Genomic DNA, 25,393 nt, shown 5'->3' on the forward strand with positions numbered 1-25,393 from the left:
TAAGTACCAAATATACACAGCTGCTTAAGATACCAGGTTGCTTAGTATATAAACTAAAGCAATCTCTTCAATTTACTAAAATTATTTAAATGTATGTAGGCATAAGAGTTTTGTACACAACATATCTCACACAAGTCAAGGTATTCTACCGTTAATGCCTGAATTTTCTAGCTACAAGCAAGCTGCATTATATCAATCAATGCTTTAACATATCTCAAAGGCAGAGGAAGAAGCATATAAAGTAAGTCCTATACTTAGCATACCAGAAGGAACAGTCATTAAACAAAAATCTGCTTAATTTGATAAAAACATACTAAATTGCAAAAATGTAAAAGCAAAACTTTTAAAAATAATATGCCTGACTCCATCTTCAGAAAAGTATGTTGTAAAGATCTCAATAAAATCTTTATTTTGGATGACAACATTATAATTTGGGGCGGGGGGGGGGGGCTTATTGCTCCAAGAATCTATATGTATAAAAAAGGATCTCTCTGTGTGTGTGTGTGTGTGTGTGTGTGTGTGTGTGTGTGTGTGTTTTCTGAGGTTTTTGTGGGTGTTTGTATGTAGGTCTTTGGTTATTCGGGTTTTCTCCCGCGTAAAATTGGAACTGTCTTGGCGACGTTTCGACAAAGTCTCATTTGTCATCTTCAGGCTTCAGCTTCGTGCTTCTGGGAGCAATTTTTTTTGCTCCCAGAAGCATGAAGCTGAAGCCTGAACATGACGAATGAGACTTTGTCGAAACGTCGCATAACTCTGGAATGGCTTGAGCAATTTCAACCAAACTTGATACACAGATGAGTTACCCTCTGGAGACAAACACTGTGGGGTAAGACACCCCTAATACCTCTCCATCTCTCTCTCTCTCTCTCTCTCTCTCTCTCTCTGTGTGTGTGTGTGTTTGTGTGTGTGCGTGCGTGCGTGCATTCGAGCATAACTCTGGAACACCTTGAGCAATTTCAACCAAACTTGGTACACAGATGACTTACTCTCTGGAAAAAAATACCCCAAGGGGAGGTCATGCGCACATGCGCGGGAGGTGGGAGATTAGGATGAAAAAGTATCTGGGCAGCGCAGGGTCATCAGCTAGTTACAAATAAATTCCAGAATAGTATCAGATTTAGGTCTCCTATAGCCAAAAAAGAAAAAAGAAAAAACCCTGTGTTTTCTGCAAAACTGTCTAATCTGTTATGGCATTAGTTCACAGATGTTATCTATATGAACTTTAAGTCAGAGAACGAATCCAAGAGTAGAGATCAATACAATCCTGTTCATCTTCTCGTCACAAAGCGTCCTGAGCCAAGGCTTATTATTCATAAAAGGAAAATGATGCACTAGGGACTCTATTGCTGGGAGGCATCTCTTCTACCGATTGAATGGTCTGGCAAAGAAATTGGGTCAGCCTCCAGAAATGCATGATAAGGCTGAAGCGATGTAGTTAGTAGGACTAAAGATTTGGTTTAAAAGTGCCTCACAGAAGGTGAAAGTGCTTCACAGAAACTACAAATACTTTATAATGTATTTTAATAGATTATTAATGATTACACCAAACTATAAAGCTTTAAGTCTGCATATTAGGATTGTTCTTTGTTGAAGTTATTACATATTAGAAAATCTGGCACTGACAAAAATGTGTTACTTTCAGATTAATAATTGCTATTCCTCCCAATGGGTTTATTCAACCATAAACTTTATGCACATCTATGTACAACTGGAAAATCAGTTTAGACTTTTATTGCAAAGCATATTTCAGCTGAAATGGAAAGTAAATCTGTAAATAGAGCAAGGAAGTGGAACCAAGTGATGGGATTTCAGTAGTGGGCATCCTTATTTTTTGAAGATACCAACCTGTTATGTAGCATAAAATAATTTAAAAATCTAATCAACAACCAAAGCCTAAATTTAAGTCTGATGCAGTCTTATGTTTTGCCTAGGATGTGTTGATAATATTGTTTTAATCTCACCTATTCCTTGTCCACTGCTCTAGAGTATATGCTCTTTTCTGGAACTGTTTTTGTTTTACGAATTTTTAAAAGTATTGATTTTGTCTACTGGTCAGCTCCATTCTTTTTTATTGATACATGTTGCTTTTTAGAAATGTTATTAATTGTGAGTGGCTTAGATCTGCTATGGAGTTGGATGGCCTCAACATTGAAATACTTAATAAATAAAATAAAAAATTATAAGACATAAGAGGGAAAGCTATCTTTCTGGTATTGTACTGTTAGGGAAGTCTTTACTAATTGAGTTACGCTTAGCTCTTTCAGCATAGTTGTGATTCAGCAATATACGGAAAGCCACAGCTTTCCTATTTCCAAAAAAATTTCTAATTTTTACCAGAACTTAAGAGAAAACCAGTATAAAGGACTGAAGTAACTGAACACTTGAATCATGGCACATTCAAGTGAAAATGTCAACTGAAACCCCATTAAAAACCCGGGAGAGGAGAAGAGAGGAAATTGGCTGGCTACACAGTATTATGAGTCAGATTTGTATCTTTGATTTTAATTATTCTTATTCAATATATATTTCTACCACAAAGCAATGGAAAATGATGTGCCTCATTTTTGTGCTATACAAGAAAAGTAAAATGAAATATAGGGTCTCTGATTCTATCCTGAACTTCAGTTATACCCAGAAGAAACATCTTAAAAGTTTTTTATTATCTCTAGAATTCAGGTCAATCTCTGAAATGAGGCTCTTCCCTTTCCTTGCAACAATGACACAGATTTGCAAGCAAAGTTACTCATATTTTCCTCTCTTTTCACAATCTCAAAAGATACCTCAAGCCCATTTAACTGTAGTAATAATTTAGGTTTTAAAAAAAACCCAATAAAATTTCATCATAAAAAAGATTTAAATTTAATTCCAAATAAATTACTGAAAATGAACAAATGATTAAAAAGTTTCTAATAAAATCAAAGTTTATTTTAATCTTCAAGTTTTAAATCATGCCACTTACTCTGGTCGGCAAATCACCAGATCCCCTTTATTAGTGCCATAAGCTAATCCTAAACCCGGCTCAGGTAACCAGCGAGCAGAATTTATGCTGACGTGTCTCCTTTGATCGGCAGGCATTGGGTACAAGACATTGAACACTCTCTAAAACAAGAAAAAACAAAATAGAATTAACAATGCTTTAAACATGCAAAACTAAGTTTGGAAGAAGATCACGTCCTGCAAATAAAATAAGTAATATAAAACAAAGTGAAAAATTTAGTATCAGTCATCCTCAACATTAAAAAACTGGACAGCATTCTTTTCAGCAAAACAGCTCCAAGTATTAACAAGTCTTGGGACTGTGTAATCTACTACTGGGCTGGACATCAGAATTTTATTAAGCCTCTCTACAAACATTGGCAAATATCACAGACACAAAGATTCATACATTAATAAAATATAGGTACTTCAGTTCTCTATTGCAGAAAAACACAAAACTGGTATGTATCAAAGTTGAAACATCAGAGAATGTTGTAAACCAGAATTTAAAAAGGGAGAAGGAGTGGGGAGAAGGAATCAAGCTTGCTAAATATTTATGTTTAAGTCATGTGATTTCTTAATTTATTGAGTCTTCCTTCTTTCTCCTCTGATCATCATTTAAGGATATTCTTGATGCATGTATGTATGTGTGCACATCAGACCAATCAGTCCATGGCAAGGGGAAAATCTCTTCCTTCATGGTTATGAACTTTAACTGTAATCTACAGAGCAGGTTGGTAGATAAGGTCTTTCCAATCTAGGGCTGAGATGATTGGCCCAAGTTACTCAACTAGCCTCTATACCTAGAACCTAGCTCTTCTTACTACTGGTCCAACAACTTACCCACTACATCAAAATGGCTCTAGTGTGTTTGTGTATAGGTGTGTATATTAAAAAAAAACAGTAGTTAATAATAGCTTCTGAGAAGTTAATTGATATATCAATAAACTTTCATATCAATAAAAGGAATGTTAGTGGAATACATAATGACTTTGCCCATTTTTAAAAAACATACAAATAACTGTTTTGGGGCATTTTATTTTCCTCAAAAGTAAGTGGCATTTGGAGAACTTCAGTGTAATTTGAGACTGTCAACTCTTTGGTGTTATTGTTAATACCTACATGATTTCAGCATACCTGTCCTATTCTCTTGACTGTGTAACAAAGAATCCAATATACACTGATTGTATCTGTTGCCATGGAGATTATGGTATGCACTCGTTTTAATGGGGCTATGATAACAAGAAGCCTTTTATAAGAGCAAAGTAACGTTTATTCAGAAAAATAAGCATTGTTTTGAGATGTAAGAGGGGAAAAAAAATACACTAGGGGATCATAATGCAAACTTGCTTTATGAATAAACAATTCCTCTCAGGCAACTGCTTCTTGCTAAGAAATGTGGCTGGAAATGACTCCTTGGATCTAGCAATTGCTACACCACACTTAGAGTTCATTTCCATTGGGAAATTGTAATCTGTCTCCATCTATCAGAAGAACTCAACTTCTTCACAAACATCAATTAATTGTCTATGAGAGCATAGCTCCATATAGCCTATATCATCCAGAGATGCTTAATATTGTGAATTATAGAAGGAGGATGGTTCCTACCACCACGGTGACCAAACCTCCCTACAGGATTAGGGGAAAATCTCAACTCTACTACACTGTTTTGAGGAGAGAATATATCCTCCTATTCCTAATCTTTCCAGAAAAAACAAAAACAAATCCAAAATTAATTTCCCTTGATATATCTATCATTATCAGATAAATAGAAACAAAACTATAACTTCTCTTTTTTTAATATACTTGATGTGAGAATAAAGATGGCACAAGTACATTTTAAACAGATTTTTAAAAAGCAGCTTTATTGGAATAAAATAGAGAACAACTGTTCAATGATCAGGTGTATTTGTTTAATTCCCATTATAAAAATATTCCAAGTAGGAGTAAGGAAAAAGGGCTGATTTAGGATGCATCAATCCATACTTACAACATTTCCTCTCTTATTCTATAGCAAATTTTCTATCAAATGTCACATCACTCAATGATATCCTAATTTCATCTCCTTGCAAATTTACCTTGTCAGATCAACAGTAATTGCAACATAAGCTGTCTTCTTGGTAGAGCTGACTTGTTCCTCACAAGAAAACTGCTGTAGGACACAGAGATTACTCTTGTGCAGAGTGCTCCCGAGTGAAGCCTTCAGTATTTTGCCTATCTTGCTATGATGAGTTGAGCCCATCAAGAAAACCCCAATGCTTTCCTATTGACTTTCTAAAACTAAAAACGACTTTCACTCCTTGGTTTCCAGGATTTTCTCTTACGCCTTTGTTTATTTTTCTTCCAAATCTATGAATTTGTTGTTAAAAGTCTAAACCCTCAAATACTGCTTTCTAAATTCAATCTTTTTAGGTGGTAAGTGCACACCTTGGGACTTGTGTTGCTTAACTGCCTATTAACTTGAACCTTTTCTTTAGCCTTTAAGCCACCTAAGATACCATTGGCCTGTGGGAGACAAATAATAGTCTTAACATTTCCATACGGTTCTGAAAAGTTTATTAGAACAGAGGAACAAACAGTCTGTTGGTCCTGAGGGGGAAGGAGAAAGATAGGAAAAATCAGATTGTTGCCTTTTCCCTGGTATACTTCAGGGCTCTCTATTCTCTTCATTTCTTTTAACACCTACATAAAATTGCTAGGAGAGATCATCCCAATATACTGATAATACCCAGTTATACATCTCATACTGGGATGCAACGCTCACTGCAGCAGAAGTGTTGATCCAGTAATTGGAAACAAAGGATCTGGATGGGGAAGAACAGGCTCCTTGCAAGAAAGAATGGCTGTGGGTATCTTGATCTAATGATTCCAGACCAATATTATTATTTTTTAACTTTAACAGAGTCATGCTTTCCCATTCAGAGATGGGTTGCAACTTTGGAATCATCGAAGACTTATAGCTACTGCTTGACTAGGTAGCAGCTGTGGCTAGAAGTGTTTATAGTGCATAGCTATATCTAATGTGTTAATTATGGCCATTCCTGGATAACAGGAGCCCCTGTTTGCAATTTTTCATATCTTAGTCACTTCACACTTAGATTACTGTAATGCACTCTACATGGGACTGTTCTTGAAGAGCCTTCAGAAACTACTACTACAAAATGCAACAGCCTGAGCAATGATGGCTATAGCAATATCCCAATATACTGGATTACTCTGTTGCTTTGGGATTGCACTGGTTACTGATTGGTTTACAGATAATCCGTGGTGCTGGTTGCCTCTGCATCAAGTTATTGAGAGACCTATATTCATCTGCCCATCTGATCAGATCAAATATTGTCAACTCCTTTCAGATCTTGTCTTTATGAAATTGCCACATTTACTATGGAATTCCTTTCCCTGATCTACTCTTCAGTAAATCAGTCAAAACCTGGTTGTTCCATCTGGCACAAGAGATGGTATCCTATGATTCAAAGTGAAATACATGACCTTGTATTTTCTAATTTCTAAATGTTGGTGTTAATCTTTGTTACATTGCAGGGCTTTTATGATGTTACAGGGAAAGACAATTAAGACATAACATTAGTGCACAAAGATTTTATTTCCTGCCATATACAATTCTAACAGTATCCACAAAAATTGTCATTTTATACTGCATTTGAAAAATCCTTCTTGCCTTTTCATTGATAAAGACAAGTTAGCTATAGCAGAATAATTGGCCATTGATGTTTCCTCAGTCAAATACTTCAGGCTCCAATCATTCAAATTTTTCCCATCACTTATGGATTCATTGCTGCTTGGATCTCTACATGTTTGGAATAAAAGCACATTTCACCTGCCTATATATTGAAGTAGCCAAAAACCTCCTATTTAAAGAAATATCTGAAAAAGTTCTAATTTTAATTTTTGCACTGTCCAAATATATCAGTAACCAGAAATTACAGGAATAGTTAACTTCTTTCCAATACTTGATTGACGTTACAATTTCCTACTTCCAACTTATTCTAAAACACTCTAACAATATAAAAGGCACAGTTCTTGGGGGCCTTTGAAGCTAGGGATAACAGCCTTCCTCCTTTAATTTCCCCCCCTCACAAAATATCTCCCCAATGTCTTTTTAAAACAGACTCTTCTCGATCTTGGTATTAATAAGAACAAGATAAAGCCATTGTCAGAAACCTGAAAGAATTCCACATCAGATCCTATAGAGTTGAAGGAGAATTATAGATGATAAAGCAACAGGAACAGCAAAACAAAACCTAGCAATTGGAGGGTGGCTATAGGGCTGTGATGGCGAACCTATGGCATGTATGCCGGAAATAGCATGCCTGCCAGAAATGGCACGCATGCTGGAAATGGCACACAGAGCCATCTCTCCGGACACACGGAGCTTTCACCCGTTGCTGTTCCTGGTTCTGGCACGCCAGCCAGCTGGTCGTCACACACACGGGAGCACCATAAACCGAAAGAGCATTTGTCCAGTGTGCTGGGAAGATGATCTCTGGGTTCCGGAGTGCACATGCGCACTGGCCACCTAGTCTTCTGGTTTCTGGTGCACGCGAAGCCCCCTGCATGCACATGCAAAGAACAGCTTGCATGCCCAAAGATGCGGAAATGGGAATCCGGGGGTTGCTTCCTAGGGGAGAGAGCTGTTGGCTAGGAGGGGCGGGCCAGGGCTTCCCTCCCTCCCCGAGTGGGCTTCTTGTGAAAGTATCAAAGGGAATGCTGCTTTTTTCCTGGTGGCTGGAGAGGGTGTGGCGGTGATTCTCCTCCAGAATCCCAGCCACAAGTGGCAGGTTGAGAACCGCTGCGCAGCGCCAGGAAAGTAGCACGGGGAATGCTGCTTTTTTCCCGGTGGCTGGAGGGGAGTGGCGGGGATTCTCTTCCAGAATCCCAGCCACAAGCGGCAGGTTGAGAACCGCTGTGCAGCCCCGCAGCCCCAGTAAAGTAGCTGGGGCATCGCTGCTTGTTCTTGGCGGCCGGCGAGGAGGGTGGGGCAGCCGTTCTCACCCTGCTGCTTGTGACTGGGATTCTGGAGGAGAATCGCCGCCACCCTCTCTCGAGCCACCAGGGAAAAAAGCAGCGCTATCAAAGGAATGTCTGTCCGGCGCCAGGGTAAGAGATTAGGAAGTGCGCTCCCTTGGCAAAAGGGGCCGAGGGCCCATCAGCTGGCTTGTTCTTGGTGGCGGCCTGGGGGAGGCACTTCACTGACATCTTCCAGGTTCCAGAGGCGCCCCCTGCAGCCCATTTTTGGTCCCAGAAGGCTTCAGGGAGGCTTGCCAGGCCCAAAACAAGTGGGGTGGGGTGTGGCACGCATGCGCGGGGTGGTGGTGGGCGCATGTGCGGTGGGAGGAATACATGCGCATGCATGGAGAAGTGGGGGGTCACGTGCACATATGCGGGGGGCAGGTCATGTAGGGGCATTGCATTATGGGTATGGGCATGTGCGCGCATGACCCCCCTGCCCTCCCCACACTTTTGGCACGCAGCAGGAAAAAGGTTAGCCATCACTGCTATAGGGATAGTAATGTAACAAAAAGAAGTGGATACAAAGGGAAAGAAGTTGGGAATGGAATAACTACAATGATTCTTATATGTGCTATATGATGCTAAAATTAGAGTTTTATCCACAGGTTTGATATGATGAGATCTTTTTTTAAAAAACTGTTAATAGGATTAAAATTATCAACAATATGGAATATTACATTGGCTGTCCTTTTTATTGTAAGAAATTGAAACTGGATATGAACAAAACATATTTTGTAAGAAGATGGGTGCTGGCCATTCAAAAAGCTTTCTCATCCAGTTCCGATGTACAGAACATTTTAAATTAGTTGAAGATAAATGGAGTAACTGTTTCTTGATTTTTCCCAGAGCTATACATCATTTTGATTTCACAATTTGCCAGTTCTTCAGCTGCAAAGCACCCTTCAGATCTGTTGACCTATAACTTCCATAATCTCTAACCAATATAAATAATGGTTCTACTCTCTGGAACCAATAACATTACTGTCCAATAATCTGAAATTTAGAGAAAATTGTTGTAGTGTGTCACCAACCTAAACAGGAAGGCTAATGAACTGAGATTCTAGGTTTTTCAAAATAAGCATGAATTCCAGTGAGAGTTACATTGTGTAACTCTCAAAAAGCGGTTACTAATTTTTTTCTACCTAGCCAATAGTTGACAGTCACTTAAAAGCATTTTCTACATAATTATCTGGTCTGTTCCTGAGAAGGGATATAAGATCGTTTTACTAGAACACTTTGCAAGATTACTTAATGTGAGATTCAATAGTTGGCAGATAAGCAATGAGTGACAATTTATAAATCAACCACTCAGAAATGACAATGCTTCAGCTGCTTCCTAAGCCTACCTTTAGAATGTACTTAAGCAGTTATTAACATTGTCATGGAGATATTGTTTCAATCCATAGTTTGGGCCAAATAATGCAACAGTCATTTTCTATTTGAAGTGGGAACAATATTATATTATCTCACACTATCATAAGCAATAATTTTCCAAATTCAGTTCTTAAAGAAGAAGATGCTCAAAAATCCTCAGATGATTTGACAAACATGGATCTTAATATACTACATTCTGACATGGTCTACATAATGAAGGGCCTGCTCCATTCAATAAAGCAAAAGTTACTCTCTTTATTGTTTTCTTGCTGACTCCATTATGCATTTTATGGTAGCTATCCAATCTTTGAGATATGTTTGGCATTTCCCTTGCCAAATATAGAATCCTACTTAAACATATGCTGAATTATTTAGAATCTGCTTTTTTAGTTGAGGATAAATGTTAACTCAGTGTTAGTTTCCCTTGCAATAAAAAATACAGTCTATCATGGTTGCTATTATTCATACTTTTTCTACTTCTTCAATTAAGTCCTTCTCTGTTGTATAGCTGATCAACTTCTTTCCTCTTTTTCTCAAGGAAGACAAGAAATTCCAAAAGGATCATGTTTCAAATGATGTTAGGATAATTAATGTCTGCCATCTGATGCCTCATTAGTGGTAAAAACTGTATAGGGTTGAAGGCAGTGTGCTTCCAAAAATCTGTAATTTCTCCCAAAGCTCACACTGAGGTAGATAGGTATCTATTCAAACTGGATAATTTTATCAGACCCTCTAATAAAACAAAACCGTAGAAATGGTGGTGGACTTTAGGAGAAACCCTCCCATACTACCACCTCTTACAATACTAGACAACACAGTATCAACAGTAGAGACCTTCAAATTTCTAGGTTCTACCATATCTCATAACCTAAAATGGACACCCAACATCTAAAATGTTATCAAAAAAAGCACAACAAAGAATGTTCTTTCTGCACCAACTCAGAAAGCTCAAAGAACTACTGATACAGTTCTACAGAGGAATTACTGAGTCTGTCATCTGCACCTCTATAACTGTCTGGTTTGGTTCTGCAACCCAACAAGAGAGACACAGACTTCAGAGGATAATTAGAACTGCAGAAAAAAACAATTTCTACCTGCCTTCCACTGAGGACTTGTATACTGCACGAGTCAAAAAGTGGGCTGTGAAAATATTTACAGACCCCTCACATCCTGGACATAAACTGTTTCAACTCCTACCCTCAAAACAATGCTAGACACAACTAGACACAAGAACAGTTTTTTCCCGAACGCCATCACTCTGCTAAACAAATAATTCCCTCAATACTGTCAAACTAGCTACTAAGTCTGCATTACTATTAATCTTCTCATCGTTCCTATCACCCATCTCCTCCCACTTATGACTGTATGACTATAACCTTGTTGCTGGTATCCTTAAGATTTATATTAATGTTTCCCTATGACTATCATTAAGTGTTGTACCTTATGATTCTTGATGAATATATCTTTTCTTTTATGTACTCTGAGAGCGTATGCACCAAGATAAATTCCTTGTGTGTCCAAATTCCATGTATGTTTTTATTATCTTGGCCAATAAAGAATTCTATTCTATTCTATTCTAATTGCACTTTTCTGAAAGGAAGGGTACAGAAGTAATATATTGAAAAATTATTCTATATTTTTAAAAGAGTTGATAGGGATGGGTTTTTTTTCATGTTGTTTATGAGACCTGAAAGTCTGTAGCATTGGCTGGATGTTCAACTTCTTCTGTCTTTATCACTGATTGCTTCATATCTACTACTCATCTGTCTTCTACTGCACTTTCTGCAACTTTCTTGAATCAAACATTCTTGAATCATTTTTGCTTACACTTTTATTTCCTATCCTCCCTTACACATTCTTCTCATTTTTTGCAAATGTTGCTGATTTTTCATGATAAATTCTATTTTCATTTGAATTTATATATCGAACCATAACAAAAATGAAACTTGAATGTCCCCCACCACCACCCAAGAATCACTCTTATTTTCTTTGAAGTTGTACAAATTTCTTAAGTAGGTCATCTCCTTGCTGTTTATTGGATTGTTTTTTTAGTTGAATCAGTCCTAAATGAAATCCAATATCAGTACCCATCCTTACTCCAAACCCTATATTCTCTACAAACTTTCATTTGGGCAGCATCCCTGCAGTAGAAATATGCTGAGTTTACAAATATATTAATTGTAACAGTATGTGGGAATAATCTCTTGGGAGTCAAGAGAAAAGAAGAATTCTTCTGCCCCATTAAAAAAGGTTCAGTCCAAATTTTTAAGTGTAAAGTGGCTTCATACGTTCTTAACACAGTATTAAGAGGCAGGCAGGACTGATTGAACATGAAACTGACACAAGGATTTGCATTATTGTATACTTTTTAAAGTTACAGTCTTTTCTGAATATCTGAGGGTTTTTTTCCTATTGTAAACTGTTATGAATCAATATGGAATAGGCGAATTTTTTTTGCAAAACCTACAATATTGGGCTTCTCCAGGGAGGCCTTTTTAATGACGGGCTATGACTGAACAATCATCACACTTAAAAAATGTACCCGAGATTTGGAAGCTCAACTGGATCAACCTGCCCTACCCAGGAATGACTTTCTGAGCAACAGCCCCTCCCTTTTTTTTTAAAGGCCAGGAAGTATTTACACTATATAATGGAAATTACACTGTTTTTACACTGTTTATTTTATTTCATCTGCTGTTCTGGTTGGTATCCATAATAAAATAAATACTTGTAAGGGTTACACTGAAATTTGTCAATTAAGAAGTTATGCATGATTTTTAATTTTGAGCTGAAAGAGCATCATTAAAACTAAAATGAAATGTTATTGTGTTCTCGTTTGTCAAACTTCTGATTAGCAATGGCAATGAACAGATGAAAGGTTAATGAAGCAGAATAAAAGTTTGGAAGAACACTTGAAAATATAATGCATGAAATCTAAAGAAGCCACTTAGCTAGTCTGGGATTGACATTTTTACAGTCTAATCAAGCAGAGACCTTGCATTTCATACCACTTTTACATAACACATTGTTTAATCATTTAGAAGGGAGAAGGGAAGGAGAACAGATATGAATGAAAGAAAACAGACTTTTCAAACTTTTAAATACTGGACAATAACAGTCTTAAAACAGCTTTGCCACTTATTGTGAATAGGTTTCTGGTTTTTGGGATGAAGATATTTAAAGGAAGGGTATAATCTCATCTGACTCAAAATACAGAGAATCATGTGACTTAAGTTTTTTTGAACTTCAGCAAAATCCTATAGTTTCGTATCATGGCCACCTTAAGACAGAGAAGTAAGAATAGGTGAAAACCAACTATCATCTAGACATAGGTCTTCAAATTGCTGAAATACTAAATGAAAAACTTCAGATGAACTCAGAAATCTACCCCATAGCATTTACAGTACATTCAGAAAGTATTCAGACCCCCTTCACTTTTGTCTATTTTGGTGTGCTGCAGCCTGATTCTATAGTTGTTGAAATTCATTTTTTCTCACTAATCTACGCTCAGTACCCCATAATGACTAAGTAAAAATGGAATTTTAGAAATGTCTGTAAATTTATTAAAACGAAAAGACTAAAATATCACATATTCAGACCCTTTGCAACAACATTTGAAGTTTTGCTCAGGTGCTCCCTATTTCTCTTGATTCTTGCTGACATGTTTCAACACCTTAATTGGAGTCGACCTGTGGTAAATTAAATTGATTGGACATGATTTGGAAAAGCACACATCTCTCTATAGAAGGCGTCATGGCTGGCAATGCATACTGTAGCAGAGCAAAAGCCATGAGGTCAAAGGAACTGTCAGCAGAGCTCAAAGACAGGATTATTGCAAGGCACAGATCTGGAGTTATCTACAATAACATTTCTGCTGCACTGAAGGTTCCTAAGAACACAGTGGCCCCTGTGGACTTCAAACTTCAAATGGAAGAAAGTTTGGCACAACTAGGACTCTTCCAAGAGCGGGTGGCCCGGTCAAACTAAGCAATCAGGGGAGAAGGGCCTTAGAGAGGTGACCAAGAACCCGATGGTCACGCTGATTGATCCAGAGATCCTGTGTGGTGATAGGAAAAGACAACCATCACTGCAGCCCTCCACGGATCTGGGCTTTATGACAGAGTGGCTAGACAGAACTCTCTCCTTAGTGCAAAACATATGAAAGCCCGCTTGGAGTTTGTAAAAAAGCACCTGAAGATCTCTCAGACTGTGAGGAACAAGATTCTCTAGTCTGATGAATCCAAGATTAAACTGTTTGACCTCAATTCTAAGGATTATGTCTGGAGGAATATATATTGTATATATACATATACATACATATATATATATGTATGTATATGTATATATATATATATATATATATATATATATATATATATATATATATATATATATATATATATATATATATCTATATCTTTAGTTATTCGGGTTTTCTCCCGCGTAAAATTGGAAGTGTCTTGGCGGCGTTTCGACGTTTAGCCAAGTGTCTTGGCGACTTCGCCGAAACGCCGCCAAGACACTTCCAATTTTACGCGGAGAAACCCAATAACCAAAGATCTACATACAAACACCAGCGAAAACCTCAGAAAACAAATATATATATATATATATATATATATATATATATATATATATATATATATATATATATATATATATATATATATATATATATATATATATATATATATATATATATATATATATATAGAAATCAGGCACCACTCATTACCTGCCCAATACCATCCCAACAGTGAAGCATGGTGGTGGCAGCATCATGCTGTGGGGGTGTTTTTCAGCAACAGGGACTGGGAGACTGGTCAGGGTTGAAGGAAAGCTGAATGGAATGAAGTACTGGGGTATCCTGAATGAAAACCTGTTGCACAGCGCTCAGGACCTCAGATTGGGCCAAACGTTCATTTTCCAACATGATAATGATCCTAAGCAAACAGCCAAGATGACACAGGACAACTCTGTGAATGTCCTAGAGTGGCCCAGCCAGAGCCCTGACTTGAACCCTATTGACCATCTCTGGAGGGACCTGAAAATGGCTATCCAGCGATGATCACCATTCAAACTGTCTGAGTTTGAGAGGAATTTGCAAGGAAGAATGGCAGAAAATCCCCCAATCCAGGTATGTCACATCATACCCAAAAACTCGAGGCTGTAATTGCGGCCAAAGGTGCTTCAACAAAGTACTGAGTGATGGGACTGATGCCAATGTGTTATTTCAGTTTTTTTCTTTTTAATAAATTTACAGACATTTCTAAAATTTTGTGTTCACTTTGTCATTATGGGGTACTGAGTGTAGATTAATGAAAAAAAAATGAATTTCAACAACTGCAGAATCAGGCTGCAGCACACCAAAATTGACAAAAGTGAAAGGGGTCTGAATACTTTCCGAATGCACTGTATAATAGGGAAACTAGAACAGTTAGAGACTGAAGATAAGAGAGACCTAGGTTCAAGCCACTGGATCATAATGTTCAGTGGGTAACTCTGGATCAGATACTTTTTCTCTGGCAGCTATTTCACAAGACTGCAACTATGAGAAAATAATAAAGGTATCCCTCTGTGAACTATGCTGAGTTTTTAAAAGGAAGGCAAGAATATAAATGCAATGAACAAACAAACAAATAAGTAAAATGGATGTTTCAGACTTAGTTTGATATGAAAGATATGTAGTATCATCAAAGCTACGTAAGATTTGACATCAAAGTGCATACACTATTAAATGAATAACGTTCCACTCTGTTATATTGTTCAGTAACTCTTTAAGAGAATGACAAGAGCAATGTAACTCTCATAAATACTTGTCAACTGATATAGGCTTGGAATCTAGGAAATAAATTAATTACTGTTTACATGTGCAAAATGATCAGAAGCTGCATTCATCATGAAACAAGCTGATCATGAAAGGGCTAAGAAGGAAGTTTAAGGTAAATACGTAATTAATCTACAGCTTAGAAAATCTTTCCACAAATCATCTACAACTGTGTTATACTATGTGTAGACAGATTTTCTGGATCCAATGTGGGTCAGTCACTGGGACCAGAGGTTTTGTCTTCCAAGCTTTGGACTCTTAATGACCCTCTTCCAGAAACTTCTTTTTAGCAGTGTGTGTGCTTTGGGCTGTTCTGTGTGTGGTATTTATATGGTTCCAGTTGTGACTTTTTAGATGTTGATTGGAATGTTGATGCTGGCTATTAAGTGTTGGCTGCTGTTTGCTTGGCCAGCCAAACCCTTGCCTCCTAAGTACTTGATAAGCTGGTGGTAAATCAGCACTCATGTTGACTGATGTGGGGCCCCTTTTTCCACGCTTTAATCACTTCACTGATTGCTTTTGTACCTGCTCATCCAACAATCTTTATAGCTGCCACAAACAGAACAGCCCAAAGCACACAGTCTGTGAGAGAGAAGTTTCCTGAAAATGACCTCCCAGCATCCGTCCAAAAGCTCGGAAGACAAAACCTCTGGTCCTGGTGACCTACCCAGATTGGATCCTGCAATATTATCCTGGGACACGTATATTCACCTTTATTTGTGACAGATTTTCTAGAACAATTTTTATTTCAGAAGGTTTTAAACTATAATGATAAAATATTCCTGTAGATCCCTAAAATTATAACATACATATCATTTTATTATAAAATACATCAAATAAGGAACAATCATATTTACCAAATTGTTATCTAGATTTCATTTCTAATGAAATATAATTAATTGGATGCTGGAATATTACATCTAGCATTAAAAAATAATCACCAACAGGAGTTCCTTGCCTGGAGTTCCTGCTCCAAATGTTAAATCATGAAGCAAACAGCTCTAAGGTACTAATTTCTTTTCATTCCCAACAGTTTACAGTCTAATAATAGAACAAAGAATGAAATCTAGGAGAGTTTACCAGAACAGAAGATGTTGGTATGTTCTCAGCAGTACTAAATTTATGGTGGGAACAATTGCTGTCAAAGTAAATGGAAACTTCAGGAAATTATGTTAAGTAGAAAGGGCATGTTTTCCTATTTTATTGGTCTTGTAATTATAATTCTAGAATGTTTTCCAAAGTGTCCAGCCACTAGTCAGACTCCTCTTTGCCCCCTTCACCTAGACACCACTAAACTCTTGTGCCAGGTACTTTGTAACCATCCTAGGGCATGCTGTCAGGATTCAGCACCGAGGGAATGAAATTTAGGGATTTTATTGCTACTTCAGCACTGCTGGTCTACTGCTGTTCAGCACCAGTGCCATACTTATGTGATCCTTATTTTCAACGTTCCCTGACAGCTTCCCACAAGTCAATGGGGAACCCAGATATGATTGCCAATGCTCCTAGCCAACTTTCCACTAGCAAAGTCTTCGTTTTTGGGAAGCCTGCAGGAAGAAAGTCAATGGAAAAATGGTCCAGGCTGTCAACAGAAAGACACTGCCTGAAAGTAAATAGTGCACAGCAGTTCTTTGGGTGGGGGTGCTGGGTTACAGTGGCAATTGTGCCTTGGGGAATGGTGCAAGCATTTTTGAGTGGCAGAAGTGGGGGTAGGGCTGAAATCGAGGCCCAGCCTTGGCGCTGATAGTCTAAATGGAGGTAGATAGATTGGGGCAGGGGACTGAAGTGTCCTCATATTCATAAATTTAGATGACAGTAGGAGTGCTGTAACAATTGTACTTTCAGGCAGGAGTTAATTTAGTGCCATCACAATTTTGAATGGCCACTGATTGGTCATTATGCAAGAACTCCCTGTCTTGGTTTCAGTTCAACCTGTCCTAGAAATGGACTAATAATAATCAAATATTCATTTGATGTTATGCAATTATTACTGTGTTTCTCAGAAAATAAGACCCGAGTCTTTTCTTATTTTTGAGATGGTCTTACTTTTTTTTGAGGTGCAGCAGGCCAGACTCGGTGAGCTGGATGCACTGTGGACGTACCGTCGCCTCCATTCTAAACCTTCAGCGTTCAGAATGGAGGCTTTTTGGTGAACAGGAGGAAAATGGGGAGGGGGATTTTCCTGCCTATCATCCATTCCTCAAGCTCAGCACAGACTGAGGGAAGGATTACAGGCAGGAAAACCCCACTCCCCATTTTCCTCCCTTTTGCCGAAAAGCCTCCTGCGAGCCTCCCAAAAAGAGGAAAAAAGCAAAGATTCCGGTTTCGAGGAAGTGGCCCAACAAGCTGAAGCACTGCACCCAGAAAGAGAAGGGCAAAAGCAGTATTTGCGCTGCCCCGAAGGGCCAACGGGCTGCAGCCGGATATTTGCCCACCCCCGGTGCCGCCACTCGTGCTGGCCACTCCCATCCCCCCCAGACTTATTTTTGGGGTAGGGATAATATTAGGCCTACCCCCCCCACAAAAATTAGGGTTGGGCTTATTATTGGGGTGGGTCATGTTTTCGGAGAAACACAGCAGTTATTATTATTTGACATTGTCTAAGCTTGTTTTATTTGTGTAAACTGCTTTTGTAATTATGTGATGTTTCTTCATATAACACACAGCACCCCACATTTGGACTATATATTTTTTTAAAGAAACAAACATACAAAGAATTGTTTCTCTTTTGTGGAGGGGTGATCTGCCATCAGAGTCAAGTTAGGCATTTCCCGAAATGTTAACATGCTGAGCCCGCAACGTTCACCATTATTGGGTTAGGATCAGACCAAGAAACACTGCTCTTGCTTTCAAATACCTCTGTTTGCTTTCAATAACATCAACAGATACTAAAATCAGGTTAATATGTATCATTCTGACATTATTTTTGTACAATTAACATGATTTCTCAGAAGAAAAGTATTTTTCCCCCAGAAATATTTCATTCCTATCACCATTTCAAGTTTAAGCCCTAAAGTCCAAATATTGAGCTCCTTCCCTGAGAGGTCTGCCTTTATTTCAATTCAAACAGTAATTGTAATTTATTTTTTTTATTCTGTGCCATTTTCTTTTAAGTTCTACATTCCCATATTTCTATATAATCTTATCTGTTGCTAGGAAAAGGCCGATCAATGAAAATTCAATGCAAACAAGTTTGAAGTAGCATTATTATATTTTGAATGAACAACCTGGATAACAATTTCTTGAGCTACAGATTACAACATTTGAAATCAATATTATTGTAGGTGATTAAATCCACAAAGAAAAACCCGAGCACTTTCCCCTGTTTTTGGATGAAAATTTAGTGGAGTACTTTTACTGAAGGGATAAAAGTATTTTTCTATATAAAGGGAATTCCATTAGGACAGAGGAAGCCTGGATGAGATCCCATCATCCCCACTGTTTTTCATCAAAGCTGCCTCCAATTCAACCCCAATTTATTCAAATGTTCTCCTAACTCTCCATAATGCCCTTCCTCCTTCTGTATCTTTTACAGTTTTTGCTTGACTGTTTCTTTATTTGCTTTCTCTCTAACCCTCTTTGTTTTTCTCAAGTTTATTTTCCCACGTTTGCTGCCAACTGCAGCTCATTTTGAAAACTAAATAGTGTTGTTTTATCAGTAGATGGAGCTATGGCTGTTGAATTTCAGTGTCTTATCACTCTCAACTGACAAAAAATAAAGCTGTAAGGCTTTGCTTTAGTGCTGTTATTACAAAAATACCATAGAACTTATAAAACAAAACAAAGTAGCAATATAAAACACATCACAGTGTAATAAGTAACAAAATTAAAACAATAATTTTGAAAAGTTGCCACATCCCTGCATACTTTCAAAGTAGTATTTGAGGGAGCATGCAAAATGTAATGTTGCCATGAATAAAAGTAGTATATCCTAACTCTCTGCGATGAACTGCCTTATAGGCTTTTCACAATTCCAAAAGAAATCAACCATTCTTAAACAAGTTCATTTTTTTAAATACTGAGAATTATTTAGAACTGAGGAGTAATAACATATAAATTATAATTTATTTTGTTAACAATTTAACAATTAATTTTCCTGCCCATTTATTACACCATTATTCTTTCAGAAGCTATTTGATAAAATTCTCAGGGTCCAAAAAAGTATGGTATTATAAGTGCACAAATAAAATAAGAAACTTCATTCAGAACAGTATTAAATAAAATTTGGGGTGATTTCCAATTAAATAAATTGCCTGCTTGAGCAAGAACTTTATCATAATATTTACAGTTTCCTTTACCTTTAAGAGTACAGAGGATCAATTATACAAAAATATGGTCTAAAGGGTTCAAAATCCACATACAGATTCTCTAATAAAAACTTTTTTAATAAATCTAGGATTTGAAGGCTAATAATACTGTTAACAGGAACACTGTTTTCTGAAAAAGCACTTCATTTCGAAACACTAACATCTAACATTAATATCAACCAATGTTAAGTGAATAACTGACAAATGTTATTTTCAAGGCAAACCAATTAATCCTGTTTGGACTGGATGCCTGCTCTTTATTTACCCCTATTTAACATAGACCCTACTGACTCACTAATATAAGGACACATATTTCTATTAAACAATATACTCCATTAAACATTCATCTGGTGGTAATATTTCATTCTTATACTATTTCTACCATAGTAATGTTCCCATAGTAATTCCTGCTACTTGTCTATTTATTCTAATAACAACCCCAAAAATCAGTGACAGTGAAAAAGCAAGACTGTTACCTTCCACAATCTTTTCAAGAACTTTTTTCATTAATATACCAATCTGTTTCCAAATAAAAATACGTAGGTAGTTAAACAGGTAATACCACTTACCCGCATTGAAGTTTCTCCTCCATGTGGTTGCTGAAGCCTGAAAACCTGAGCCACCATATGTTCTGTAGATGGGTGCAACAAGATGCGACGAGATGCCAATCCTACCATGACATACCTGCCCATTGGGGACAAGCTCACAGAAATGGCATTGGGACCTAGGTATGAAACGAAACATCATAAATATCTTCATTAATGAATCCTTGCCTCTGATCCGCCTTCCTTCCTTTTCCATTTCCCTTATGTAGACTACTATTAATCTTTTTAAAAAATACTTTGCTTATATCCTCTTAGTCAACTAATAGCAGTAGCCAAAGTTCAAGATCAAATTTAGTTAAGCAAATGCATCATAGGAATCACATGGTATATATTCCTATTTCACCACTCTGTTGCTACCAAATCAATCTACAATTGGATTTACTTTTTGCTTGCAATTATTACATATATCAGTTTGATGTCAGGGAAAAAATGTACTTTCTAAGATACCGTTAAAAGTCTTGATAGCTTCCCCAAATCTTTGACACAGTCTCTTACCAAATCGTTTCGTGTACAGCATTTCACCCAAGTTGTGTGGTGCAAGGGAATAGACTGCGAGTATCCCCTCATCAGGAAATCCCCGCTGACTGCTAGGAATGAAAGCTGCTAAAAGCTGCCCATCTGCAGAAATATCACAGCTGGCATCATTGTATATCTTGCAGTTTTGAACAAGCACATTCACAGATGCTGCACAAGGGGGGGAAAAGAGAAGAGTTAGAATTTAATTCAGAACAGCAGCAAAATCTTGAATCATTTATATATTTTTCTAGTATCACTAAATTAATTCTAAAAGATTATTTGTTATCTATATAAATGTGTTAGCCAGTAATGCAAAATTCAGATGAATAAATCCTTTTCCACTTAAGATGGCAACTGAATTTCTATATATTCTGTTATTTTTCCTTTATTTTTTATTAATATATTATTTTAGCTTCAATATTTGTACTGTTAATTCTTTAAATTTCCAAGAAAAGGAGGAGTAGCCTAGTATTAAAACAACCTTTTCACTGCTACAACAATGCTCAGTATTTATGAATGGGAATATCCACCAGCTGACTGTAAATTCTAGAATATGAGCATCTGAAGATATCTGCAACAAATGCTATAGAAGTTAACAAATCCTCATTTTGAAGTCTTGGAACTTTAATATAATAAATCATAGCTAGTAATAGAACATATTAATTTTTCATAGCTTTTCTCCCATCATAGTACTAAAGAGAAGAGTTGGAGAAATTTCCGTTTCCATATATGCTTTCTAAATACACACCATTTCTGTAAGAAAATCCCAGCACTAAATATTTGTCCTTTTGTTATTTGGAACAAAGTCTAGTTGGTTTGAAAACAATCTCACACATTCAATTTCCTCTTAACAATCCAGATATCCCTGTTTTAGGTGCTGTCTGAAGGTAGCTCTCCACCCAACTTGCAGGACTTTGAGTTTTCATAACATGGCTCCACCATTCATTGATAAATTCATATGCCATGTTGAGTCAAGATAATTAACCATGGTTATCAAATAAACCATACTGAGTCCAATTTATAAATAAAGCTGAATCATAGTTGGTGGATTTAAATATTGTGCTAAGTCAATGTTCTCAAATCAGGAGTTTATATCTGTGCACCTACCCACTGTTTTCTTAGCACCCAGTTTTTAATTTTCCTTCTAACAGTCTTGCTTTATTTGGCTCCTTGAATTCCTAGTCAGAATTCTTTTGATCCTAAACTTTTCTTTTTCCCACTTCTTTCATGCTAATTATACAGAGGAACCTTTTTCTATGGTTGTTTGGTTTCCACTACTGCCTTTTCTGTACCATACTGCTTTTTTTCTCCCCTATCTTTTCTTTAGCTACACTTTTTACCTCATAGATCAGTAATCAGATTTACTGTTGATATCCCCTTTGTCAGCAATCTACCCTAAAAAATAAAGGTAAAGGTTCCCCTTGCACATATGTGCTAGTTGTTCCCAACTCTAGGGGGCGGTGCTCATCTCCGTTTCAAAGCCGAAGAGCCAGCACTGTCCGAAGACATCTCCATGGTCATATGGCCAGCATGACTCAACAGCAAAGGCGCACGGAACGCTGTTACCTTCCCACCAAAGGTGTTCCCTATTTTTCTACTTGCATTTTTTACATGCTTTTGAACTGCTAGGTTGGCAGAAGCTGTGACAAGGAACAGGAGTTCACCCCGTTTCGTGGCACTAGGGATTTGAACCGCCGACCTTCTGATCGACAAGCTCAGCGTCTTAGCCACTGAGCCACCATGTCCCCAATCTATCCTATTTGACTCTTAATTTCTACTTCCTAAAGTAATCCTATACAGATACAGTAGTTCTTGACTTATAAGAATGGTCATTTAATGACCATTCAAACTTATGACAGACTTTAAAAAGCTACTTAGTACCTGTCCTCAAAGTTACGACTGCAGAACTCCCCTTGGCAGTTGTGATTAGAATCCAGTGACTCGCTTTATGACTATTGTAAAAACAGTTGTAAAATTGAGTCCAGTCATGCAGTGCCTCGACTTTCAATTGTGTTGAATCTCCATTGTGTTTGTTAAGTGGACCACTACCTGTATCAGTTCAGTTTCCCTACTATGTGCTCACTACACCAACCAATCCTATATCAGTAGATGACTTTGTCTCAATGAAACTGGTTTATCACTGTACTCACAATCTATCTTTAAGCACTCTGTTCTGCCGATTTAATTTTTCCTAACATTCACTATCTTTGTTGTTACTTACATAATGCTATATTATAGACTTCAGCTTCAAATTTACAATGACCAGCAGTCTTCAAGTGCTTGTTCCAACTAGGTAAATTAAAATTGTGAATTATTATCAGCAGTTCTCCCTTACCAATAGTAATTGGGACCGGGAACTCCAGCGCTAAGTAAACTAGTCATAAGCATGATGCTATATAACCACACCAACCTACGTCAGTAATTCTGGCAATCCTGGTTGCCATCATAAGGTGGACCCCACAGTCACAGGATTACAGAGTCATGTGTTTAGTGTCCATTAACTTTGCTTGTTGGAAAATGGCAGTAAAGGTTGCAATAGTGATTACATGATCCCGGGATGCTGCAATGTTGTAATTGTGGGCTGGTTGCCTAGCACCAAATCATAATCACATGACTGCAAGGACACTGCAATGGCCACAACTATCTGGACCCATTGTAAGTATCCCTCATTCAGCATTATCATAACTTCAAATGGCCACTGAACAAGGGAATGTTAAATGGGGATTACTTGTATAATATTTGCTAACATGAGCACTTCTGAGAATGAAGAGTTTTCAACAACAGGAAAAGTGCTGCAATAGCACTATTCAGCTTTAATTCTCTTTTATCAAACACTTATGCACAATATTGATGGTGGTCCAGAACTGTCAATGAAAAATACACTTAGTACCTTGCATTCCTTAGCTAACACAGAAATTAACAATAGCAACAATACTAATTATTCTTAACAACTCACTTTTTTAATTGGTGGTTTATAGTTATGCACCTCATTCCCTGTTGAGCAGCATGCAAAAGGAGCATTTACAAAATCACTATTATTATTAAAATTTGACCTATGTTAATATGGTGACAAGATGTCTGACTAGCTGTCAAATGATGGCTGTGGACTACTATTGATACATTTTTACCTCAAACATCCAATATAATTTATTTATAGCCACATGTAATATAATCCTCATCAGATCTATAATCTGGAGAAGCAGGCAATGCAGACAGCAAAATATTATAACACTTTAGATCAAGCCACGTTAAATTTATGCATATTTGCTTAAACGCAATTTAAATGCAATTACAATCAAATCCAGATTCTACAACTATTAATGATCTTCTCACCATGCACAGTTTTTGAACTATCTGAAAATATTTCTAAAACCAATATCTCTTTTATTTAATTTGTCTCCTGCAAGTAAGCAGAAAGTATCCAAGTATCTGTTCTGAATTAAGCCAGAAAGAAACCTTTTTTGGAGGGGTTCATGTGCTACCCCACCAAAATTTTAGCGTAACTATACTTGTGTTGAACAGTTATCACTTTACCATATCAATGGTCTTTCCAGAGCTTTGTGCTATGGTTTAAATATTACTAACTATCTGGATAGAGTTTATTGCTCAATTCATTTTCAAGCAGTTCTGTCTGTTACATGTGTTTGCTACTAGCTTTTAGATATTATGCATATATATTCCAGGATTTGTTTCTAAGGACAACAGACTGAACAAGATTAAAGCTAAGACTGATCAGCTTGGAGGATCTGTTTACATTTATTTTGATTTAAATTAAAGAGAAAGAAATGCCAATGGATGTTTCTTCAGAATCTAGCTAGCTGATATGGAAACCCTACCTTTTTTCTACTCCCTAGCCTAAATTGACTGTTGGATGCTTATATAAACATATCATTAGATGAAACAGAAGATTTAATTAGTTCATTTTTTTTAACTTCCCAAAATGACCAAGTAGATATGTCAAAAAAGTCTATTAAAATTTTTATTCAGAAATATTCAATTCCAAAAATATTTAATTTAACCATTGGAACGAATATCAGTTGGTATCACCTTTATGAAGTCCACTACAAAAGCCACTCTAACTGCCTTCTATTTTTCACTCTACTGCCATACTAGATATTGTGAAACCATTCTGGAAATACAGATGTTTAAGGAATTCTAAACATCTCAAGAGTTTAGAAAGCAGTCTTTTTTGCTGCTGTTTAAAAGAAAGCTTGGTTAATTGACTTTTAAATGAAGGAGGTGGCGGTGCAGTGGTTAGAATGCAGTACTGCAGGCTAACTCTGCTCACATTGCCAGGAGTTTGATTCCTTTGAGCCTGAGCGGCTCAAGGTTGACTTGGCCTTCTATCCTTCCGAGGTTGGTAAAATGAGGACTCAGATTATTGAGGGCAATATGCTGACTCTGTAAACTGCTTACAGAGTGCTGTAAAGCATGGTGAAGTGGTATATAAATCTAAGTGCTATTGCTATATTGTACTTGACTCCTGAAACTAACCATGTACAGGCGGTCAAAGAAAATAGAAAATCTATGAAATTTCCTCCATGAATAAATTAAGCTTTCAGAAATTTACAGGATCTATAATTTCTGAGGATAAGTTAAAGGACAAAGATGAAGGTTTTGTATTACCCATCTCCTAGTTTACTACTTGATTCCAAAATTATTATTATTTTTTTTACAAAAGTGTGCCTTAGTAATAAAAAATAAGATTATCCACAAATAACAAATGGTTATCTTTTTAAAAGAATTTTGTAATTATGTTT

General features: G+C 37.0%; 1 protein-coding gene across 5 annotated transcripts in view; it reads right to left on the reverse strand.

Moving 5' to 3' along the window:
* AMBRA1 (autophagy and beclin 1 regulator 1) overlaps nucleotides 1-25,393 on the reverse strand; it is a 161,522-nt gene that overhangs the window by 20,587 nt on the left and 115,542 nt on the right. For all 5 annotated transcript variants that reach the window (XM_058161761.1, XM_058161762.1, XM_058161764.1 and 2 more), the window contains 3 exons: nucleotides 20,613-20,801; nucleotides 20,082-20,236; nucleotides 2,960-3,099 (listed from right to left, as the gene is read on the reverse strand). In XM_058161761.1, the coding sequence (XP_058017744.1) occupies nucleotides 2,960-3,099; nucleotides 20,082-20,236; nucleotides 20,613-20,801 (484 nt within the window). The remainder of the gene's footprint in view (nucleotides 1-2,959; nucleotides 3,100-20,081; nucleotides 20,237-20,612; nucleotides 20,802-25,393) is intronic.

This window comes from Ahaetulla prasina, chromosome 1 (genome assembly GCF_028640845.1).
Source record: "Ahaetulla prasina isolate Xishuangbanna chromosome 1, ASM2864084v1, whole genome shotgun sequence".
In the NCBI taxonomy this organism is placed as follows: domain Eukaryota; kingdom Metazoa; phylum Chordata; class Lepidosauria; order Squamata; family Colubridae; genus Ahaetulla; species Ahaetulla prasina.